The following is a 19,510-nucleotide window of genomic DNA, read 5'->3' on the forward strand; positions in this document are numbered from 1 at the left end:
AGGACCAGAAAGAGAACTGAACCTTGTGGGACTCCACAAGTAAGAAATGTAGTGGTGGAGGTGCAGTTTCTCATAACTGCTCATTAAATGGGTCCCTCCAGGAAGGACTCAAACCATTTGAATGCATTACTCTGGATGCCTACTATCACTCTCAGGTGAAAAAGCAGTATCTCATGGTCCACAATGTTGAATGCTGAATTCCTGAATCTAGGTTTTACCAGGTCTAGAATGCCAATTCCTCTAATTAAAGCTAACTTCCCTATGAGCTTGCTCAGGAATGGCAGGTTTGACACTGGGCAGTAGTTTGCTAGAAATAATGTATCAATATTTCTATGCTGGGTTTCTTCGATGCTGGCCAGACCTAGTGTTTGAAGGAGGAAAGGAAGATTTCTTCTCTGAATGGTGTTTTGAGAGTTTCACTGAGGAGTGGCACCAATTGTTCATTTCTCTCTTTCACCTGCCAAGAAAGGCATGGGTCAGAGTCACAATTCTTGGACCAAAACTCCTTTAGTTTGTCAAGAACTTCTTGATGGGTGAATTTATTGAATCCTCAGAATGCAGGTGGTCTGTTGGTTGGTAGGCATAGGTAGAGTGGACCCAAGCCATCCTGAGTATGTATAATTTTTTTTCAGTGAAGTAGGATGATAATTCCACTGGCAAAGGCTGGTGGGTTTTCTTGTCAGTTTCAGGAGATCAGAATAAATATGATGAGTCTCAGAACTGAGCAGCAATAATGGTGTTCGAAGAAAAAAATATCAAATCCCTCTAAAAAAAAATATTGTGGAATCTTTGTCTCTTTGGGTCCCTGGGAGCCAGATCCAGTGCTTACTGCTGTCATTGGAAAGATTACCAATGGAGAAGGTCATGATCAACAGAACCTGATTGTGTGTCAATAACTGTGGCAGCTGTATTATTTAGAGAAGCCCCATTGTCCTCGATGTGACTATTCATGAAAGCAAGGGCTACTCATATGGATAAGAGTTAGTCTGGGTCCAAATTCCTGCTGAATAACACTTTCATTTGTTAACGAAACACAATCATATTCTGCTGATCATGGCTTTGATCCTGAAAAACATGTGTTGTTATCATTGAAGCCCATGGGTGTTTGAATTTAAACCCATGCTTAAGTGCTTTGTTGGATTGGGGTACAAGTCCCTAGTTCAGCAAGGTACTTAAGCATGTTCCTCACTTGGAATACTTAGTAGAGCCCAATTGAAATCAGTGGAGCTACTCAGGTGGCTAAAGTTAGGCATGGGCTCAAGCACCTAGCTGAATCAGGGCCCATAATTTTCGTAGATATACAAAGTTGAGCCTTTATTGATTCAATGTCTTGTCTCTTAAAGCTCTTCACTCACATCCCAAGAGTTTAGCCATATTGTTTTAATATGCCTGCAGCTCTGAAATTAAAATGGCAAAACTCACTTTTCACTTGACATTGTATTCTGTGCACACAAATAACTCATTATAGAATCATACTAAACTCCAACACTGGCACTGCTAAATTCACTGTTTTTAAACCTTCTTTAATATCAGCTCCTGTGCTGAAGAGTGCCACCGAGTTAGGTTGGGTAAGCAACTGGTGTATGCTTAAAAAGGAGGAGGAATTATAATATAGCGTCAAGAAAAGGTGAATTTTTAACTTCAGTGCAGATATTGATGACATTACAAATGTATTTAGTAGACAGATTGCAAAATGGAATAAGGATTCATCTATGAGCTGAATCCTTGCCTTGGGCAATAGACATGCTGCTACTAATTTCAGTTTATTAACTACATCACAAGTTTTACTAATGGAGAAGCCACACATCTTTTAACACAAAGGAAAGAACCGGATATATCATTTTTATTGCCTTCTGGAAGTTCTGTCTCGGCACATTAGGTACTGATTCCATTTTCTTTGCACTGTAATCTTAGCAAAGACACATATCCTTAAGTTAACACAAAGTAAACAAGAAATGGAAGTTTGTTATATGAATGTTGATTTTTTTTTTTTGAGTAGAAGGGTGGGGGAAAATTGTTGTTTGGAATATTGACTGTGTAAAGCAAAGACCAGTTTCACCCCAGGTTAACCCAGCTTCCTGCAATAGAGAGAGACAAGGAATGAATCTGTCCTCAAGTGGATTTGGTATCTCCAGTTCATCTCCCAAGTGAGTGAGTGAACAAGATGATTTTTTTTTAAATAGGTTTCTGGAAATGTCCCTCTCTTACATTTATTTTGGACCTCAGCATGTTGCACAAACATGTTGCACAAAAACTGTGCTTCCATTTTAGTCCAATTGCCTTTTCTCCCAGAGTCAAACAATTGTTTTCCTTTGTACAATAAAAGTAAATCTCTTAGAATGTTGTGAAGTTTTATTCTGGACTGGATGCTGGAATTACTGGGTGAGGCCCCATGACCTGTGTTATGCATGCAGGAGATCAGACTAGATGATTATAACGAACACTTTGTTCTTAAAATCTTTTAAATTGCACATAAGTCAATGATCAAAAAAGTTTTCAAAATTTTAGTTGTAACAAAAAATTGAAAACAAAGTCACTCTGTCACTGCCTCTGCAAGAACATCAATGGCTACAACCAACATTCCATATATATGACAATAATCAAATCAATATGCTAATAGCACAGCCTTTTTACTTCCGTACTGTGTAGCTCTTTCAATGGTGAGTGTTCATGGATGAATGAGAAGTGAATGTATTTTAAGGTAGCTTTTTTAGCTTTTTGTTATTTTTCCTTTTTACAGTGTTTTCATTCCCTTTATTTCTTAATTCCTATTCATTTTGCAATCTGTGCTGCAGTAATGATGACTGTGTAAGAAATAAACCTATTTTAGTTTTAGATTATTTTTCTTATGTGAGCTGAGCTCAGGAAAAATCAGTTCTCTCAGCTGAACAGTCTAACAGCCAAAGTTTGTAACTGCAACAATAGCATCAGTCATTTCCACTCTGTGGGGGAGACAGTTTTATTTTCAGATTTGTGTTTTTCTTATTGGGATGACATGCAGATGTTATGGCAATAAATGCTTTCTATAACTAAACAAAATTAACTATTCTCTTTAAGGCAGAAATTATCTGGCTAGCCTCCTAGAATTTACCTTCGTGTGACCGGAGTGTAAATATTACCTATAAAAGCTCTAATAACACACTGGCCTATAATAAAGATCTTCATAGCTTGGTGCCTTTTTACTTGAGAATCTGCTTCTCTCTCCATGCCATAGGGTCCCCATAGAGATAAGTGGCAGTGGTCATGCAGAAATATGCTGCTGGTTTAATTTTGTGATGCTATTTGCATTGCAATTTAAATTAATGGGAAGAGCACTTAGAGGCCCAGGATAGGCATTCTTCTTGTTGTTTGGTTAAATCCACATAAAAAAAATCAATAGTGGGAATACTGCATATCAGACACCTGTCTCATTTAGTTGGAAGAGGAAGCTAAACTTTGATATGACTGGAGGAAATAATTGAGAGCATATGAGGCAATGCTGATTTTAACATATTTATTTATATAGAGCCAGATTCTGCCACTCTTTTCATTCCAAGTGCTATCATGACTTACAACTATTCTCATTTAAATCAGATGGGAGAATTCACTGTGTGTGATAGAATTCAGACAGAGTAAGAGTTTGAGACTCTAACTCAAAGTGCACATGCACACTTTGTACAAGTGTCTGGGTAGGGAAACAATTAAGATATAGCATAGGTCATTTAAACCATTGAAAAAATCCAAGCTAACAAAGTGATGTCTTTATGCTTCTTAAAATAAATAAGGCCTTAGTAATGTAAGCAGGGTATAGAATACAGTTAGAATATACAGTTAAAGGGTACTTGGATTCCCCAAAAATCTAGAGTGCCTAATCTTGTGAAGCTCTGAGTTTTGTCAATTCCCATCGATTTCCATGGGAGCTGAGGACACTTATCACCTCACAGCTGGTGTTGTTAGTTGGGTTCTCTTAGCTGTATTTTGCCCAAAAACTCCACTGCTGAGAAATGTTCTAAATCACTCCTTTCAAGTGACTATTTCCTGGAGTACATTACAGAATTAGTGGAGCCATGAAACTGCACATTTGGCAGCTTGGCACATATTATACTTTGTTTCCTTACATTCTGTTAGACCGGGCATTGAGTTTCATGACAATATTTCATTTTTAGGAACCCCAGCAAGACTAAGATGTACCTTGACATACAGAAAATAAAGGGCATTGCTAAAAACTAGGACAATATGTCGACTGAAGGTTCAGATCATAATTGATAAGTTTTTTTTTTATTGTTGACTCTTTGCTGAATAATAGATTGTTATTCTAATGTGTTTTGTCTCGAGCTATTTGTCTTAAAGCTGCTTTTTCTTTTGGATCCTTTGTAATATTCGTTTTTCTAGGTTGGTTTCTCATACATAAATGCAGAGGAATTCCTCCCCTCCTCCAATGTTGAACGCCCTCAGATTAAAGCCTGTGTTCACTGTACAAATTGATGGAAGACTCCAAAGGGCTGTTTTTGAAAAGAATATCTAATATTCAGTAGCTGTTACATGTAGAACCCACAGCTGTTACTCAGTGCACAGTGGTGGGAGAAAAAATAAACAAAATATTCAGAGGGGGCATATGCTGTCTATTTTATCTAAAAGTCCATTTTCAGAGTTCCTAAATCAACATTGCCAGCTGATGGGGGGAACATTTTGTAACTTATCTCAGCAGATATGTCGAATGTTATTTATTTGCCATAGACGAGTGAGCCTGGGCAAGCATACATCCCATACTGGCACATCTACATTTCATGTTTCCACTGCAATCTCCTCACAGTGGCCTCTCTGAAAAATACAGTCATGTTGTTGAATAATGCAGGGCCACTGTCCTTTCTTCACTTTCCTCCAGTGAATAAACTGATAAAAGATAAAGACTTGATCATAATGGTGCGGAGGTGATCCGACTGTATTTAACTTTTAAAAACACAAGTATGGTTACATTGCCCCTCCCTCTTTGCTCCATCTGCAAGAGGCTTTCCCTGCTTTCTCATTCATTCATTGCCTTCCCTATACTTAGCAGGACATTCTTCTCTCTCTTCTCACTATGTTCTTCCCTCCTTTTCCTCAGTATGCTCTTTTTCATCAGATACTAGTGAACTTCACTTCTCTTAAGTCAGTTAGAATTACAGCTAAGGTGACTCGGGTGACATGTTTGAAAGGGTAATCCTGATGTAGTCTTTGAGCATGTTTTGTAGACACCACCATAATTACTAGAAGGCAAGGATTATAAGAAATATTTGCGGGTGCAAAGGTGAAAGGGAAAATCAGATAGTTTACAACCTTCACAAAGAAAGCTATGAATATACAGGGTCAGATTGTCTGGTCTGTCTGGGCTGAGCTTAATGCAAGACTGGTGGGAAGACTGGTGGGAAGCTATCACTTCACCCTGCAGGTCCTGGGCCTGTCTGGTTGCCAATCCAGTCTCCAGCATAAATCAGGCCTATCTTGGAGCTCCTCTGATTTATGCTAGCTGCTCTTGATTCCAAAAGGGAATACGGATGTCCTAGCCATGCCCCCTTTTCCCTGACCACTCCCCATGTACTAGGGGTCAAGACAAGAGTGGCCTAGGAGCCACTGCATCATCTCTATGCAACCAGAAGATTCCCTAACATCAGTGAAATCTTAAAGGGGCTGGTTAAGTCAACATTAGGCCTCCACAGTACAAAGCAGTCGGAGCATGTCTGAGGATATAACTCATATTCTGGCAATGAGAGTTTAGAGAGTGAAATCACTTTCCACCTCCAAATATTTTGATTCTAGACAGTGATTTTTTTAGTGTCTCTGGCTATTACAACTAGTGTGAACAACCAGTCATCCTGTTATTTATCAATAGTACTTTTTTAAAAAAAAATTAAACCAGCATGAAAGATTCAAGCAAAATGACAAGATTCCTTTGTAAATAACCTTTTGTAATGTCAGTTTCTTCCAACTGTCGGAATCATTCTGGAGACACCAATACCTTCAATGCAAAGCTCATAAATATTTAGATTGAGATATTTAAGTAACAAAAAAGGAGAGGGAATTAAACGGAATATAAAATACCCTTCACTTTGTATGTAATAATAGTTTGTGTAAAATAACTTTGTAGTTCAACATCTCTTCCTAAAACATACTCCACTTAACACTTTATTTGTTACTTATTGTGAAAATATACATAACTGTCGTAAAGGAAATAACGTATATTTGATATCAAGGTTACAAAATTAAAATATTTTAAGAGTTTATTTTTAAAGAGTTATTGCTATGGATACCCTACTCACACTATGCATGTTTTTCAGTATCCTCTTGCCTATATTTTGTTTAGTTTTCATGAAAACAGCCCTTGTTTATTACAAGTACATCAACTCTTATTCCATATTCCCCTCCTGGTGCTATGGACTCTCCAGACATCAAAAATGATAGGTTGATTTTTTTCTATAGGACTACCCATAGAGTCATGGTGTTTGTCCTGGAAAGGTCTGTCAGGAAAGGTGACTGAACTAGGCCCTAAAATGGCAGCAGTTCCATTTCCAACCCGATATCCTTAGTAATGAAGAATGTGGTGAAAATATAGAATAGTTTGTAAATCTGTCTATACAATTGCTTCCAAATTGAATGTTTTTAAAGTTTTCCTTGAGGCATCAGCTTATATTATTTACTTATAATGTAGTAGCATCCACAGGCCCAATAAGGTAAGAAGAGAGGGCTGGAGTTCTAAAGGATTTGAGGTTCTCATTGGATTGAACAATCTTTCTGGATTTTAATATTTCACTAATTCTCGATAAATACCTGTAACTGGTATATGTTGATGGGTGTGGTCAGAGAGGCAGCTTAATTTTAGAAGTTTCCTTGGTGGAAGAAAAGGGCCCTTATATTTAAGTTGTTTATCATTTGAGTGGATAGGAACCTGCGAGGAATTGTAGCTTCCCTAAGAAGAATGGTGTTTCTATGGATCCTTTAATTAATTCTCTGTTGGAATTCAAAGGATACCCGGGAAAAACAAAATTTGAAAATATGGTTGTCACGATGAGAGCAATCTCTCTGTTAACCCAGTCGGGGTAATACCTTTTGGGGATTTGAGTACTTCATAAGACATTGCATTTTTAATCATAGTCGTATTTTATTTTTAAAATTCAGTATGTTGTGAGGTATCCCACACTCCCCAAAACAACATCCCAGTTTTATTGGAACATTATTCTTTGAGGGAGATGGCTCCATTAGTGATGTCCACATTTTCAGGTGCCCCTTTCTCGCATGTTCCCTTTGGATTACCGTTATTATTTTATTATGATTAGATGTAGCTATTATATAGCAGTTCTCATCTGTAGATTTCCAAGCCCCTCACAAAGGTGGGTAGGTATCATTATTCCTATTTCACAGAGTGGGAGAGTGAATCACAAAAAAGTCAAGCCGCTTTCTTCAATTTCTGAATTGAAATTCCACTGGCCACTGCAGCTTTAGGTCTAGTGATCTTGTTTTAGCTTTGCACAGTGCAGAGATAACAATTCCTGAAATTGTAAACCAGAATTGTTATTTCACTCCTTTCAAATGTTAATTGTGAAGGAGTAGTAGTTCATGACTGTGTTTCCTTAATGACTATGTTAATTTTCATTACAACAGAAATCCATGTTGTTCATTCATTGTCAACTGCATGCAAGTATCTCAGTGGTATAGAGAATATAAATGTTATTAGTGTTGCAACCATCTTCCTAGGATTGATTTTATTTGTTTATCTAGTTACTTAACTGTAGTGCTTCTTTTTTTCAACTAGGAAAAACCTCTTATGTTTTATTGTCACCGTCTATCTGAGGGTTTATTTTTCTTATGAGGACTGGCAAAATAGGTGTAACAGATTGTAGTTGACTAATACATGGTAACATGATATAACCCTCAGATACATTTTAATGTGGCTAGGTAGAGTTTTACCAAACTATTTTCATATTTTGCAGTAGATGTTTTATAGCATCTTTGCATTCTGATTGTTCAGATAAAAACCCTTTGCTTGATTCTCATTATGTAACACTCTCTCTCTCTTCTCATAATCTTCCTGTACGTCTTCCTAATTTTCTACCCTCCAATACTCTTTGCAGAAAAACACAACACTTCTGTCTTTAGGAGTCAGTTAATTTAGCCTCTACATGAATACTTTTGTAGGAATATTATTCTGTACCTGTCTGTTCTCCTTGCTATTATATCATTCCTAATTAAATATTCTGTTTGTAACCCTCCATGATGGGCTAGTCAGGTGGCTATCATTTGACACATATCTATGTCCAATAAAAAGTTAAAGAACTGACAGTGGAGGTCCAGGTATAGGCCTTTGTTTTGACTATAAATTGGTGTAAATTTGCAAGAGAACAAATATTTTCTGCCTAGTAATTTTTATTGTTTTCTCAAACAGGGGAATTATTTTGCAGTAGGGGCAAGTTTGCCTGATTTTGGGGCATGAACATTTTGCACAGGTTTAGTGATTGATGAAATTAACTAACCATACTGTACATTTAGAACAGTGGGTTGCACCGCAAACGCTGTTTGTCCTTCATACTGCATTCAAACCATATTTCAGACCTATTAATTATAATTAATACTGACACAAATTTTAATTTAGGTAACAAGGAAACAATGTACGGACATATCGGAAGACTATAAATATTGGCAATATAATATATTCTTCACACTTAGTACTGAATGACAGCTATGAATACTGGATCTATTTTTCTTTCTTGTTACAGGTTTTTCATTATTCTTATACGGCTTCATATGTGATTTATAACATACATACAAGGTAAGTCATTTTGTTTTTTCAATACAATATGATTAAGTTTCAATGTTTAAAAAATGTGGTGGTGTTAATGTGTTCAAGTAAAAATGTTTACATTTTTTCAAGGGAAGTTTGGGAGTTAAACCCTCCAGAAGTAGAGGATTCAATTTTACAGTATGCGGCATGGGGTGTACAAGGAGAGCAACTGGTAAGAACAGTAATTTAAAATGCTATGCTAAAAATAGTATTGTAATATATTGTGCTAACACTCCAGCACAGACAGATTACTGAGCAAAAAACACAAACAAAAACATAAAGGGAAGTTTCTGTTATTGTAGATTTATTGAGGCTTGGGATTATAAAACCTGCAAGGTCTAGTCTTGTTGTTGGTTCTGGCCCTGATTCATAAATTCATGTTTTAAGTCTGTTCCTATTCAGCCAACCACTTTAGTATGTGCATATGGATGGACTTAAGCATGTGTTTTAAAGTTAAAGTAATTTCCTTAAGTAATTTGTTGAATCAGTCTTTTTGCCAGGCACTAGGAGAGGACTAGGGTTGCAGATGAAAAAAATTTCAGGTGCAAAATCTGTGGAAATCTTGGATAAAATGCAACACATTTGACACCCAGAGTGGATCTGACAAACAAGATGAAAATGCATTGGTTTCAGTTTCTGTGTGAAATTATTGTAAAGGTCAGTTAAAATCCATAATAACAATACTTTGCACATCTATATTGCCTTTCATCCAATAATCTTAACATGTTTTACAAATAAGTATTACAAAATCCCACGAAGTAAGCAAAGAAAAAAAAATCTTGATTCAAGAAGCAGCATTAATGTTAATCTATATTTTTTGGGTCTCTTATGTGAGTTGGTGCATAGAAGAGGAAGGTTTAAGGAGAATAAGGAGAACTCAATTCTCCGAATGAAGAAATCACACAGTCCTAGTCTTAATGATCTAATAGTCTCATTACTGCCTTTAGGCATGAGCCTGCAGCCCCTTCATGCTCGGAACTTCAGTGAGAATTCTGCATGCAGATTGGTTATAAATTGGCCACTTGGAGAGGATAACCTGTTGCTTGTGTCATTAATCAATATGGTGGAGATGGAGAATATGCCTCTGGTTGGGATCCATCGCATTAAGCACATGGGGGTGGGAAGCCAGAAGTAATTACAGTCCTCTGGAACATGCTTGGCATTCTTTAATAATTAACCACACTAATTTATCAATAACCAATGCATAGTGACAAGATGGATAATAACAAATATATACGTTATTTACTAGGCACTGCACCATGCTTGACAGAGCGGTAACGTGTGTGTAAAACTTAGTAGGAATTAAGTGTGTCATATTATTTTTTTAACGGCAATTCATAGGAAGATTTCCAGTGCCGCACTGTGCGGTGGATTAATGTGTTAGAGCATAACCAAAAAACTGTAGGTGATAATTGCTGCTAAATCAACATTATGTGGTCCTAAAATACATCAAAAAGAGTGACACATTTAAAAATTAAAAGTTAGAAAAGTAACAACATGGAATATATTTTGCCTAGATTGTCACTGGAAATTTGGACCAACATTTTCAAACATGGGTGCCTAATAGGCTTCTGTGGGAGCTTCTGTACCTCTGAAAATTAAACCGTTTATTTATGTGCCTAAATATGGATTTAGGTGCCTAAATATGGATTTAGGTGCCTAACTTTAATCACCCAAGTCTGAAAATACTGGCCATAATTTTAATGCAATAAAGATTACATTAACCATCTCTAATAATGTCCATTACAAAGTTAATGTGCTTTCTAAATGTCTTCAGCACTGTGGCCTTTATGCTACCATTTGCTCTGCAGAATTAGAAAAGAAGGATAACTTCCATTAAAACTCATAATCCTTTGTGCAGCCCACCAAGTATTATATCTCAGCTGCAAAGCTACATTAGCAAAGCGTTTCAGCACTTTCTAACAAGAAGGAAATGTTGTTTGCAGCAGTGCATGCTGGGAGAAGGAACGAAAAGGGTACATAGCAAAAAAAAAAAAAGCCTGTGTCATACTTGTCCCCCACCTACACCCTGCTCCAAGGCATCCCGTGCAAATATGAAAAGGAGGAGGCGCATGTATGCATAAATTGCTGTTGCTCCTATGAGAAATAACAGCTGTTTCTTTAATGGAGGGAGGGTGGCACAGATAATTCTAGCAGAGCAGGTTATAGGGGAGCCTGTCCTATTAAGGGCACATGGTACATGGTGGCCCCCAATTATAAGCATCTTTCACTGTACTGCTATCAGGGCGCGGCGTCACTAGGCCCCCAGACAAAAGATGTCATGCAAAACAAGCCCCAGGTACATTAGATAAAGAGAGTACAGCCAAACAGCAGCAGCTCTGACTCATGAACAGACATCAGTAATAGGCACCCAGAATAAGTGTTTGTATTCACAACTTATCGATGCAAATGGCATGGAGACTCAGGCTGCCAAATATGCCACTGATAAGGCATACCAATGTCTATATAGATAATAACAGATCCACCTGATCCACATACTAATTCATACTGAGTGAAAGAATCCATATAAAAAACCCCCCACATGATAATGATCCATTGCCACCCATAGCAGCACAGACTCACAACAGCTGCAAATCACTTATTGTCAACAGGGGGACACACTGGAAAATGGTGAGGAACAATGTTACGAACATATGTAGACACAGAAATCATATGTAGACACAAAAGACCCAGCAGTTTGCACAAACCTGCAACCATTGAACAGGAACTAGACTGGCAACATGTAGGTGGCCTTCAATGCTAAGAGGATCATCACCCATCCCAAAGCAGTACACAACACTGCAGCAATGCCTGTCCATGATCAATCAGCCAGCTAGCATGCACGATGGAAAAAAGGCATGTACATACCACAAACCTGCACTTGTCTGTGGCTAAGCCAAAGGATCGGGGTTAAATCAAAGTGAAGTGTGGGAGTTGGATGGGCTTGGATCACCTGTTCTGTATAAACTGGCGATGAGGCAGGTTAACATATTACTGGTGTTTTTGTTATGTATTAAGCACCGGCACTGTACTTGGTTCTGTACAAGACACAAATAACACAAGCTATGTAAGAATCTTAAATTTGGGTTAGCAGGGGAGGGGAACTCAGTAGAGGCTTCAAATAAGGGAGAAACTTGGTCCGAGCATACAAGGAAGATGAAGAAAGGAAACATTAGGAATTGTTTGAGTATGGACTAGTATACTTGGCCAGGAACAGCTTATTGTACTAAAGAATGTGGCCACCATGAATTCATATGTACAGTATCAACCCATGACCTTGTGAAAATAATACAAGGAGGCTCAGATACTATTTACTATTTCTAGGATTGCCTATGGAATTAGCATGCCACATGCTGCTAGTGCAGAATGCCAAGGTTAGGTTTTTATCAGCAGTGAGATAATTGGATCATCCTGCCATTGTTTTGAAGTTACTGCAGTGGCTGCTTTGGTTGTGAGTTATTTCAGTTTCTTGTTATTTACCTAGAGTACATTATGTTATACAGACTAGGATGAGAGCTCAGAGGAACAGCTGTTATTTGAGTCGCGATGTTTTTGTGGTAAAATTGAAAAAGTTTGTAAACAGTTTGGGAGAGCAAACTTTTACTTAATCACTGTTTCAAAATGCTATTTTTATCTCTATTAACAATGAAGACACCAATCCAAATGCCCTTAGTTTTATGTGTCATGGAGTGTAGGGGAATCAGAGGGGTTTTTTCAGTCTGAATTCAGATCCAGATTTTGAAAAGAATCTCTTGATTTATAACCTGATTTTGTATAGCACCCATCACCACAGTGATAAGTGCTTCCCAGGTAAAATAGATCAACATAAAAAGATAACTAGTTAACTTCATGGAAACTTGTGCTCTTCTTTTTTTTCTTGAGTAGTGCTCTCTTTTTGTGGGGGAAGGAGGGAGGTATCCAAACCCAGTTATGGTACGAAGGCTTTATCAAAGAGGAGAGTCTTGTGATGTGACCTAAAGGGATTCAGACACTGGATTGGTCTAATTTTTTTCTGAACTTCTTTTTCCTCAGCCATATCCCCTCAAACATTTTGAACCAATAGAATTGAAACCTTTGGGGGTCATCCTTCAGCTAGTGTGTATAATAATAATAATAATAATAGGAGATACACCTATCTCCTAGAACTGGAAGGGACCTTGAAAGGTCATTGAGTCCAGCCCCCTGCCTTCACTAGCAGGACCAAGTACTGATTTTTGCCCCAGATCCCTAAGTGACCCCCTCAAGGACTGAACGTACAATGCTGGGTTTAGCAGGCCAATGCTCACACCACTGAGCTATCCCTCCCCCCGTATTGTGTATTGTTATAGTTGAACTGAATGGAACTCCATGGAAGTCACGGGAGCTGACTCTACTCAGATATCCCCACTTGATAATTTCTATTCCAGTGACATGAGGCCAGATTTTTAAAAGTATTTAGGCACCTAAATATGTAGATATCCCAACAGGAAAATTTGCAAAAACTCCTAGGTGCCTCATTTCAGTGGGAGTTAGGCAGCAAGGCATTTTTGAAAATCCCACGAAGTGTCTATCTGCATCTTAAGGAGCATAAGGGATTGTATACATGGGGCAGCAATGCACATTGGCAGTGTGTGATTTCTAAAGATCACTAATGTGTTGCACATTAATTTATCCACAAAAGCTCCCTAGTGCACATTAACATAGAATTGTTTCAAATAGTACTATGTTAAAGCGCACTAGGGAACTTTTAGATCACACCAGCCGGGTGTGAGGATCTCTTGGATCAGGAACCAAGTCCCCAGGCAACATTTTCTTCCCAACCATCATCAGGTGTTTGCTAGTTACTGTGAGCTGAGTGGCTCATATAACCCTGGCTCCACCAGAGACACTACCCCTGGGTGTCCTGATTGGAGGAGCACCCTGTCCCACCAATTGGTCTGGATGCACAATGTAATCTAGAAGGAAGCACAGGAAGTTGTCTGTACAACTGGATTACTTCCCAGCTGTGTCTACATCAAACCCTGCCTTCTCACCTGACTTCTGAGCCATGCTATCCTGACCTGTTGTTGGCTCCTGCATCCCTGACGTGTTCTTGTTTCCTGCCCCTGGTCTCTGACTCCTGACCCCTGGCTTGAGTCTAGCTCTAACCCTTGGTCAACTCCAGACCTTTAACCACCCAAGCACAGGGCACTCTAACACCTCTGGGATTTGTTCCATGGAGAATGATGGAACCAGCAGAGCTCCCCCTCCCCAAGGAGTGCCAGATTCACTGGAGTGGGTCGTCCACCTTCAGGCAGACAACCTAGCGATGCGGGCCCAAATGACGCAGCTGAAAACCAAAAACCAGATGCTGTGGGAACAAGTACTTCAGCATCCCTTGGAGTTCTGTTGACAACATTGCTTGGTTCAAGCAGGTGGGAGGCACATAACTATCCTCAGGAGGACTTAGTCAGGGATGACTGGCCTGGCAGGGTCTCCTGCCAACTCCACACCCCAAGTCCTTTCTAAATATGGTGACTTTGCTGATGTATTTGAAAAGAAAAACATTGATTACGTGCCTCTACAAAGACTACAACTGCCCTATAGACTTGCAACCTGGGGGGAAGATTCCTTGTGGCAATATTTATGCCATGTAAGAGTCCAAGCTGGCCATCCTATGCACATGCCTCCAGGAGAGCCTGGCCAAGGGATTCATTCAATGAAAGACCTCACCTGCTGCGCCACCAGTCCTCTTTGGAAAAATAAAATAAAAAGTGGCAGTCTCTGCATCTGTGTTGACTACTGAGCCCTGAATCAGATAACAATAAAGAATTGATCCCCAAACCATTGGATTGTGTGGCAGTTGCCTCAAAGTTCATAAAACTAGACTGGGGAGCATATAACATTGATGCATCAGAGTGGGAGGTGAATGGAAGACTACCTTTACCACTGTGGCCATTTTGAATACCTTGTAATGCCATTCAGTCTAACAAATGCTCCCATCATGTTCTAACATCTTGTCAATGATGTATTTTGGGACATCCTGGACCTGTATGTAGTAGTGTATCTTGATGATATACTTGATGACAACCCTGAGCAATATAGCATACATGTCCAAGCCATTCTGGAGAGACCATACCTTCATAGAGTTTCTGGGGTTTATCCTGTCTTCAGAGGGTATCAAAATAAGCCCATGTAAGGTAGAAGTGATCTGTCATTGGGCAACACCATGAAATATCCAAGATCTACAGCACTTCTAGGGCTTTGCAAACTGTTTCTGTTAGTTTATTCCAAGGGTCTCTGAGCAAATCATATCCCTTACCTCTCTGCTCTGTGAGAACACCAAGTTCCTTTGGTCCCTGAGGTCCAGCATGCCTTTGAGCAACTAAAGCTTGCATTCACCACCACTCCCATGCTAGCCCACTCCTGTACCACACAAGCTTTTATTGTCAAAGCAGACACCTTCAACGTAGAATTCAGAGCAGTGCTCTCCCAAATGTACTATACTCAGGAGGTGCTGCATCTGTGAGTCTTCTATTCTAGAAAGCTGATTCTTGTGGAGCAAAATTGTGAAATCTTAGATAAAAAACTTCTGGCAAATAGTCACCTTCAAGGAGTGGCACCACTATCTTGAAAGGAGCTAATTATCCAGTTCAGGTTTACGGTGACCACAAGAACTGTTAGTTATGCAGGGACAAGGTCCTCAATCAGCAACAACTTTTGTGGGCTCTATTCTTTTTCCCATTTTGACTTTATCTCCTACTCCCTGGGATCACAGAATGACAAAGCTGGTGCACTGCTCCAAGAGGGAGAGTACTATGTTAACCCAGAGGGGTCTAATCAAGAGACCTCCTACATCTTTAAGCTCTATAACTTCCTTGGCATGATACTCTGTCAGGATCTTCCTGCCCTAATCCATGCAGCCTCTACCTTATGGACTCCTCCACCCCAATGAACAGGAAACTATAAGCAAGGAATCACATGACATCCAGAATGGGCTAACTTTCATGAAGGGATGTGTATACATTCCCCCAGACTCCCACAAGTTGCACTCCTGCTACCATGCCATGATTCCCCCCGGTGGGGCATTCCGGTCATTCCAAGACCCAGCACTTAGTATTTCAATTTCTTTTGGTGGCTCTGAATGCAAATGACAACACAGGCATATGTCACCTCCTGTCCAGTATTCACCTACAGCAAGGTGCCACACAGTAAACCCCTTGGACTCCTCCAACCCTTACAGACTCCACCTAGACCCTGGGCAGCTATTGCATTAGAGTTTATCATGGAGTTACCTGAGTCCAGTGGGTATACAATGATTTTGATGGTTGTGAACCATCTCACCAAGATGGCTTATTTTGTTCCCTGCACCTGCCTGCCCTCCCCTGAGGAAACCACCTAGCAATGGGTGAACCCGGTTGTCTACTTTCATGGATTCACAGATTGCATCATCTCCGGTCATGGATCACAATTCATCTCTCATTTCTGGCATTAAGCCTTTTGAATATTAGGGGTTCACTCCTGTTGCACATCTGTCTACCACCCTAATATGAATGGCTATATAGAGACAGTAAATCAAATACAAGAGCAGTATCTATGGTATTACATCAACCATCACCAGAACAACTAGTTATATACAAACTCAGCATGGGATAACAGAAATAACAACACAGAATATCTCTGTACTGGACAAAGCCCTTTCTTCACAAATTTCTATCCCCAATTCCATCTGGAGTTACCCATAACCTCCTCCAACCCAGAAGCCTTAAATTGGATACAGCAGATCTGCCAGACCCAACCGAAGCAAAATAATCCAATTACAAGTGATATGCGGACCAACAGCAGCAGAATGATTCCACCTTCTCTGTGGGCCAGAAGATGCGGCTCTCAGCTAAACATCTTCACATAGGTGATCCAGTTTTCAGGATGGTCTGTCTATTGGATCTGTCAACATATCAACCCTGTTACTTTTGAGCTCTGCCTGCCTTAGTCCTTCAAAACACACCCTGTTTTGCATGTGTCACTCCTAACCCATATGTAAAAGACTCATTTCCCCATCAAACCCCACCAGCACCAATACATATCCAGGGTCATGTTGAGTATTTTCTCCAGAAGGTCCTAGATCAGGGGTCGGCAACCTTTCAGAAGTGGTGTGCTGAGTCTTCATTTATTCACTCTAATTTGAGGTTTCACATGCTGGTAATACATTTTAACGTTTTTAGAAGGTCTCTCTCTATAAGTCTATATTATATAATTAAACTATTGTATGTAAAGTAAACAAGGTTTTTAAAATGTTTAAGAAGCTTCATTTAAAATGAAATTAAAATGCAGATCTTATCAGTTTAGTGCCGTGGTTCTTAACCTGGGAATGACACACCCCCTGGGGGTGCAAGATGCCCTTTCTGGGGGGTGCGAGACATACAAGATTTTTTTAGAGGGTAAATCATCGAAAACACAAATTAAGCACAGACACATAAGTACAACTACTTTGTTTAATCAGACCTATTTATTTATTAACATTATACATGTTTTAACTATTACTGTAATATACAAACAACGTTTTTAAGTTTTCAAGTTTTTAAGCTAATTGTAGTGTAATTTTTTATAAGGGCTGCAGAGCACTGGCACCAGGCCAGGAGCAGAGCCCTGGGCTGGCTGCCGGTACCCCAGGCCGGCAGGAGGGCTGAACAGGGCTGGAGGCCCAGACCCCAGCTGGCAGGGGGCCGGGCGGCTGGAACCTCAGGCCAGCAGAGAGGTAAGAACCCCAGACCGCTGCCGGTCTCAGCCCGCTACCGGTCTGGGGTTCCGTCCGCTGGCTCCAGTCAGCTGGGGTCCCAGCCACTGACCCCACTCAGTCGCTGCCAGCCGCAGTTCCATTCACTCAGGCCGGCAGTGGGCCGAGCAAGGCCGGTGGCCGAGACCCCAGCTGGCAAGGGACCGGCAGCCGGAACTCCACACCGTCGGCAGACTGAGTGGGGCCAGCGGACAGAACCCCAGACCGGTGGCAGGCTGAGCAGCTCAGCCCACTGCCGGTCTGGGGTTCCGTCTGCCATCCCCTGCCAGCCAGGGTCCTGGCCGCCGGCCCTGCTCAGCTGAGCGGGGCCGGTGGCCAGGACCCCGGCTGGAGCAGTGTGCCAGTAAAAATCGGCTTGCTTGACACCTTTGGCATGCGTGCCGCAGCTTGCCGATCCCTGATCTAGCCCCTAGTCTCCAGAGTATCCTCAGTTCTATATGAAAGGTATAACATATTTTTTTCTGTCATGCCTCTATAGATTTGGACTGTTCTTCCAATTAGTCATTGGATTGGTTTCCTCAGTAGCTCCCTCTGAGGTGAATTTGGAAATTGTTTAAGTTGACAGCTTTTTGCTAAAGTCCAACATATTTTATCTACATATTTCTATCAAGGTTCCTTTTGCTTTGGATTCTATAGTTATTTTATATGACTTTACTTTCTGTTTGTTCCATATTCATATATGTATGTTATTATAGGTATTTATTTTATTGATTACATCGACAAGATCAGTATTCTCATGATGGTAAGTGGTTTTGAAGAGACCTTGAGTTATATATTCAGAAAGTATCAGCAAAAATAAAAGATGTATTTCCTTACCTGTAACTATCTACACATAAACAAATATATACATTAATATAACAGAACTAAAGAAAATGGTTTTGCTACCCAGAGTACTAAAATGATTGTTTTGTAGAAGCCTAATAGCTTTTCTGTCAGAATTTGGTGCCCTCAGCAAAATCCAGGATTATCAAATGCTATGATTGGAGATGAGCTGTTGTTGTGCTTAAAGGTAATTCAGGTTATCAGTATATAGAAAAACCCATTATCTTGTGTGTAGAAAGAACAATTTGTTGCCTGTATATTAATTGTCTATTCCGCTTTGCCTCTTCCAATGTTTAGAAAATATTAGAAAACTGAAAAAAATGCCCTCTCAATCATTAAGATGTAAGAAGGTTCCCAAAGCAAATAGGCCTAATATGCCTAGGAGTTCACCTTTAAAACAAACAAAAACAAAACATCATCCTATTGTCATGAGCCTTTGTACCACTTTCAAAGCCTTCTGCCACTCTACTCTGTGTTCAGCTGGGTTTATCCTAGCTGTAATGCATGTAGGTTTATTTTTCCTTCCTGCCTGATAGTGATTTGCATGTATCTGCTGCCACACTACAAAACTCATAGATCTTTCAATTATTCTTTGTGTCACTGTATTAATGTGAGAGACTATTTATAATTTCCTTTCTCTGCAGAATAGGAGCTCTCATTGTGATTGGTAAAAGCATTTTTTCTACACAATAAAAAGCACCATCTCAAACAAGTCTACTGAAATCATATCTATTTTCAATTATGATCCAGTTGTAACCCGAAGCCTGTGCCTGACTTTAGCCAATGAGAAGTGGGTGGGACTGCTCGCACACTTAAAGTTAGACATATGCTTAATGGGTGCTGAATTGGTGTCTTAGTGCTCTAATTGTGGGAAGCTTAATTTACTCTATCAAGTAATCCAAGTTTCAAAGTACAGTTAACATGGAATTTGGTAAACTCATTTTTTGGAAGAGATTTTCTTACAAATTTTATTTCATCATAATTAGTACTGTGAGAGACTTGACAAACCCTCCTGGCAAAAATGCTTCTATTAAAAAAAACCAACCACACAGAAAAAAAATTATCAAAGTTTGTGATCCAAATGGGAGCTTAATTAATGATAATGAAGTAAACTCCTAAGTAAATATATTACATATGCTATTTTA

The 19,510-nt window shown here is 39.6% G+C and overlaps 1 protein-coding gene across 7 annotated transcripts in view; it reads left to right on the top strand.

Moving 5' to 3' along the window:
- Positions 1 to 19,510, top strand: part of DPP10 (dipeptidyl peptidase like 10) — a 402,675-nt gene that overhangs the window by 300,321 nt on the left and 82,844 nt on the right. For all 7 annotated transcript variants that reach the window (XM_039495403.1, XM_039495402.1, XM_039495399.1 and 4 more), the window contains 2 exons: positions 8,727 to 8,779; positions 8,882 to 8,963. In XM_039495403.1, the coding sequence (XP_039351337.1) occupies positions 8,727 to 8,779; positions 8,882 to 8,963 (135 nt within the window). The remainder of the gene's footprint in view (positions 1 to 8,726; positions 8,780 to 8,881; positions 8,964 to 19,510) is intronic.

Source organism: Mauremys reevesii, linkage group 11 (assembly GCF_016161935.1).
Source record: "Mauremys reevesii isolate NIE-2019 linkage group 11, ASM1616193v1, whole genome shotgun sequence".
NCBI lineage: Eukaryota > Metazoa > Chordata > Testudines > Geoemydidae > Mauremys > Mauremys reevesii.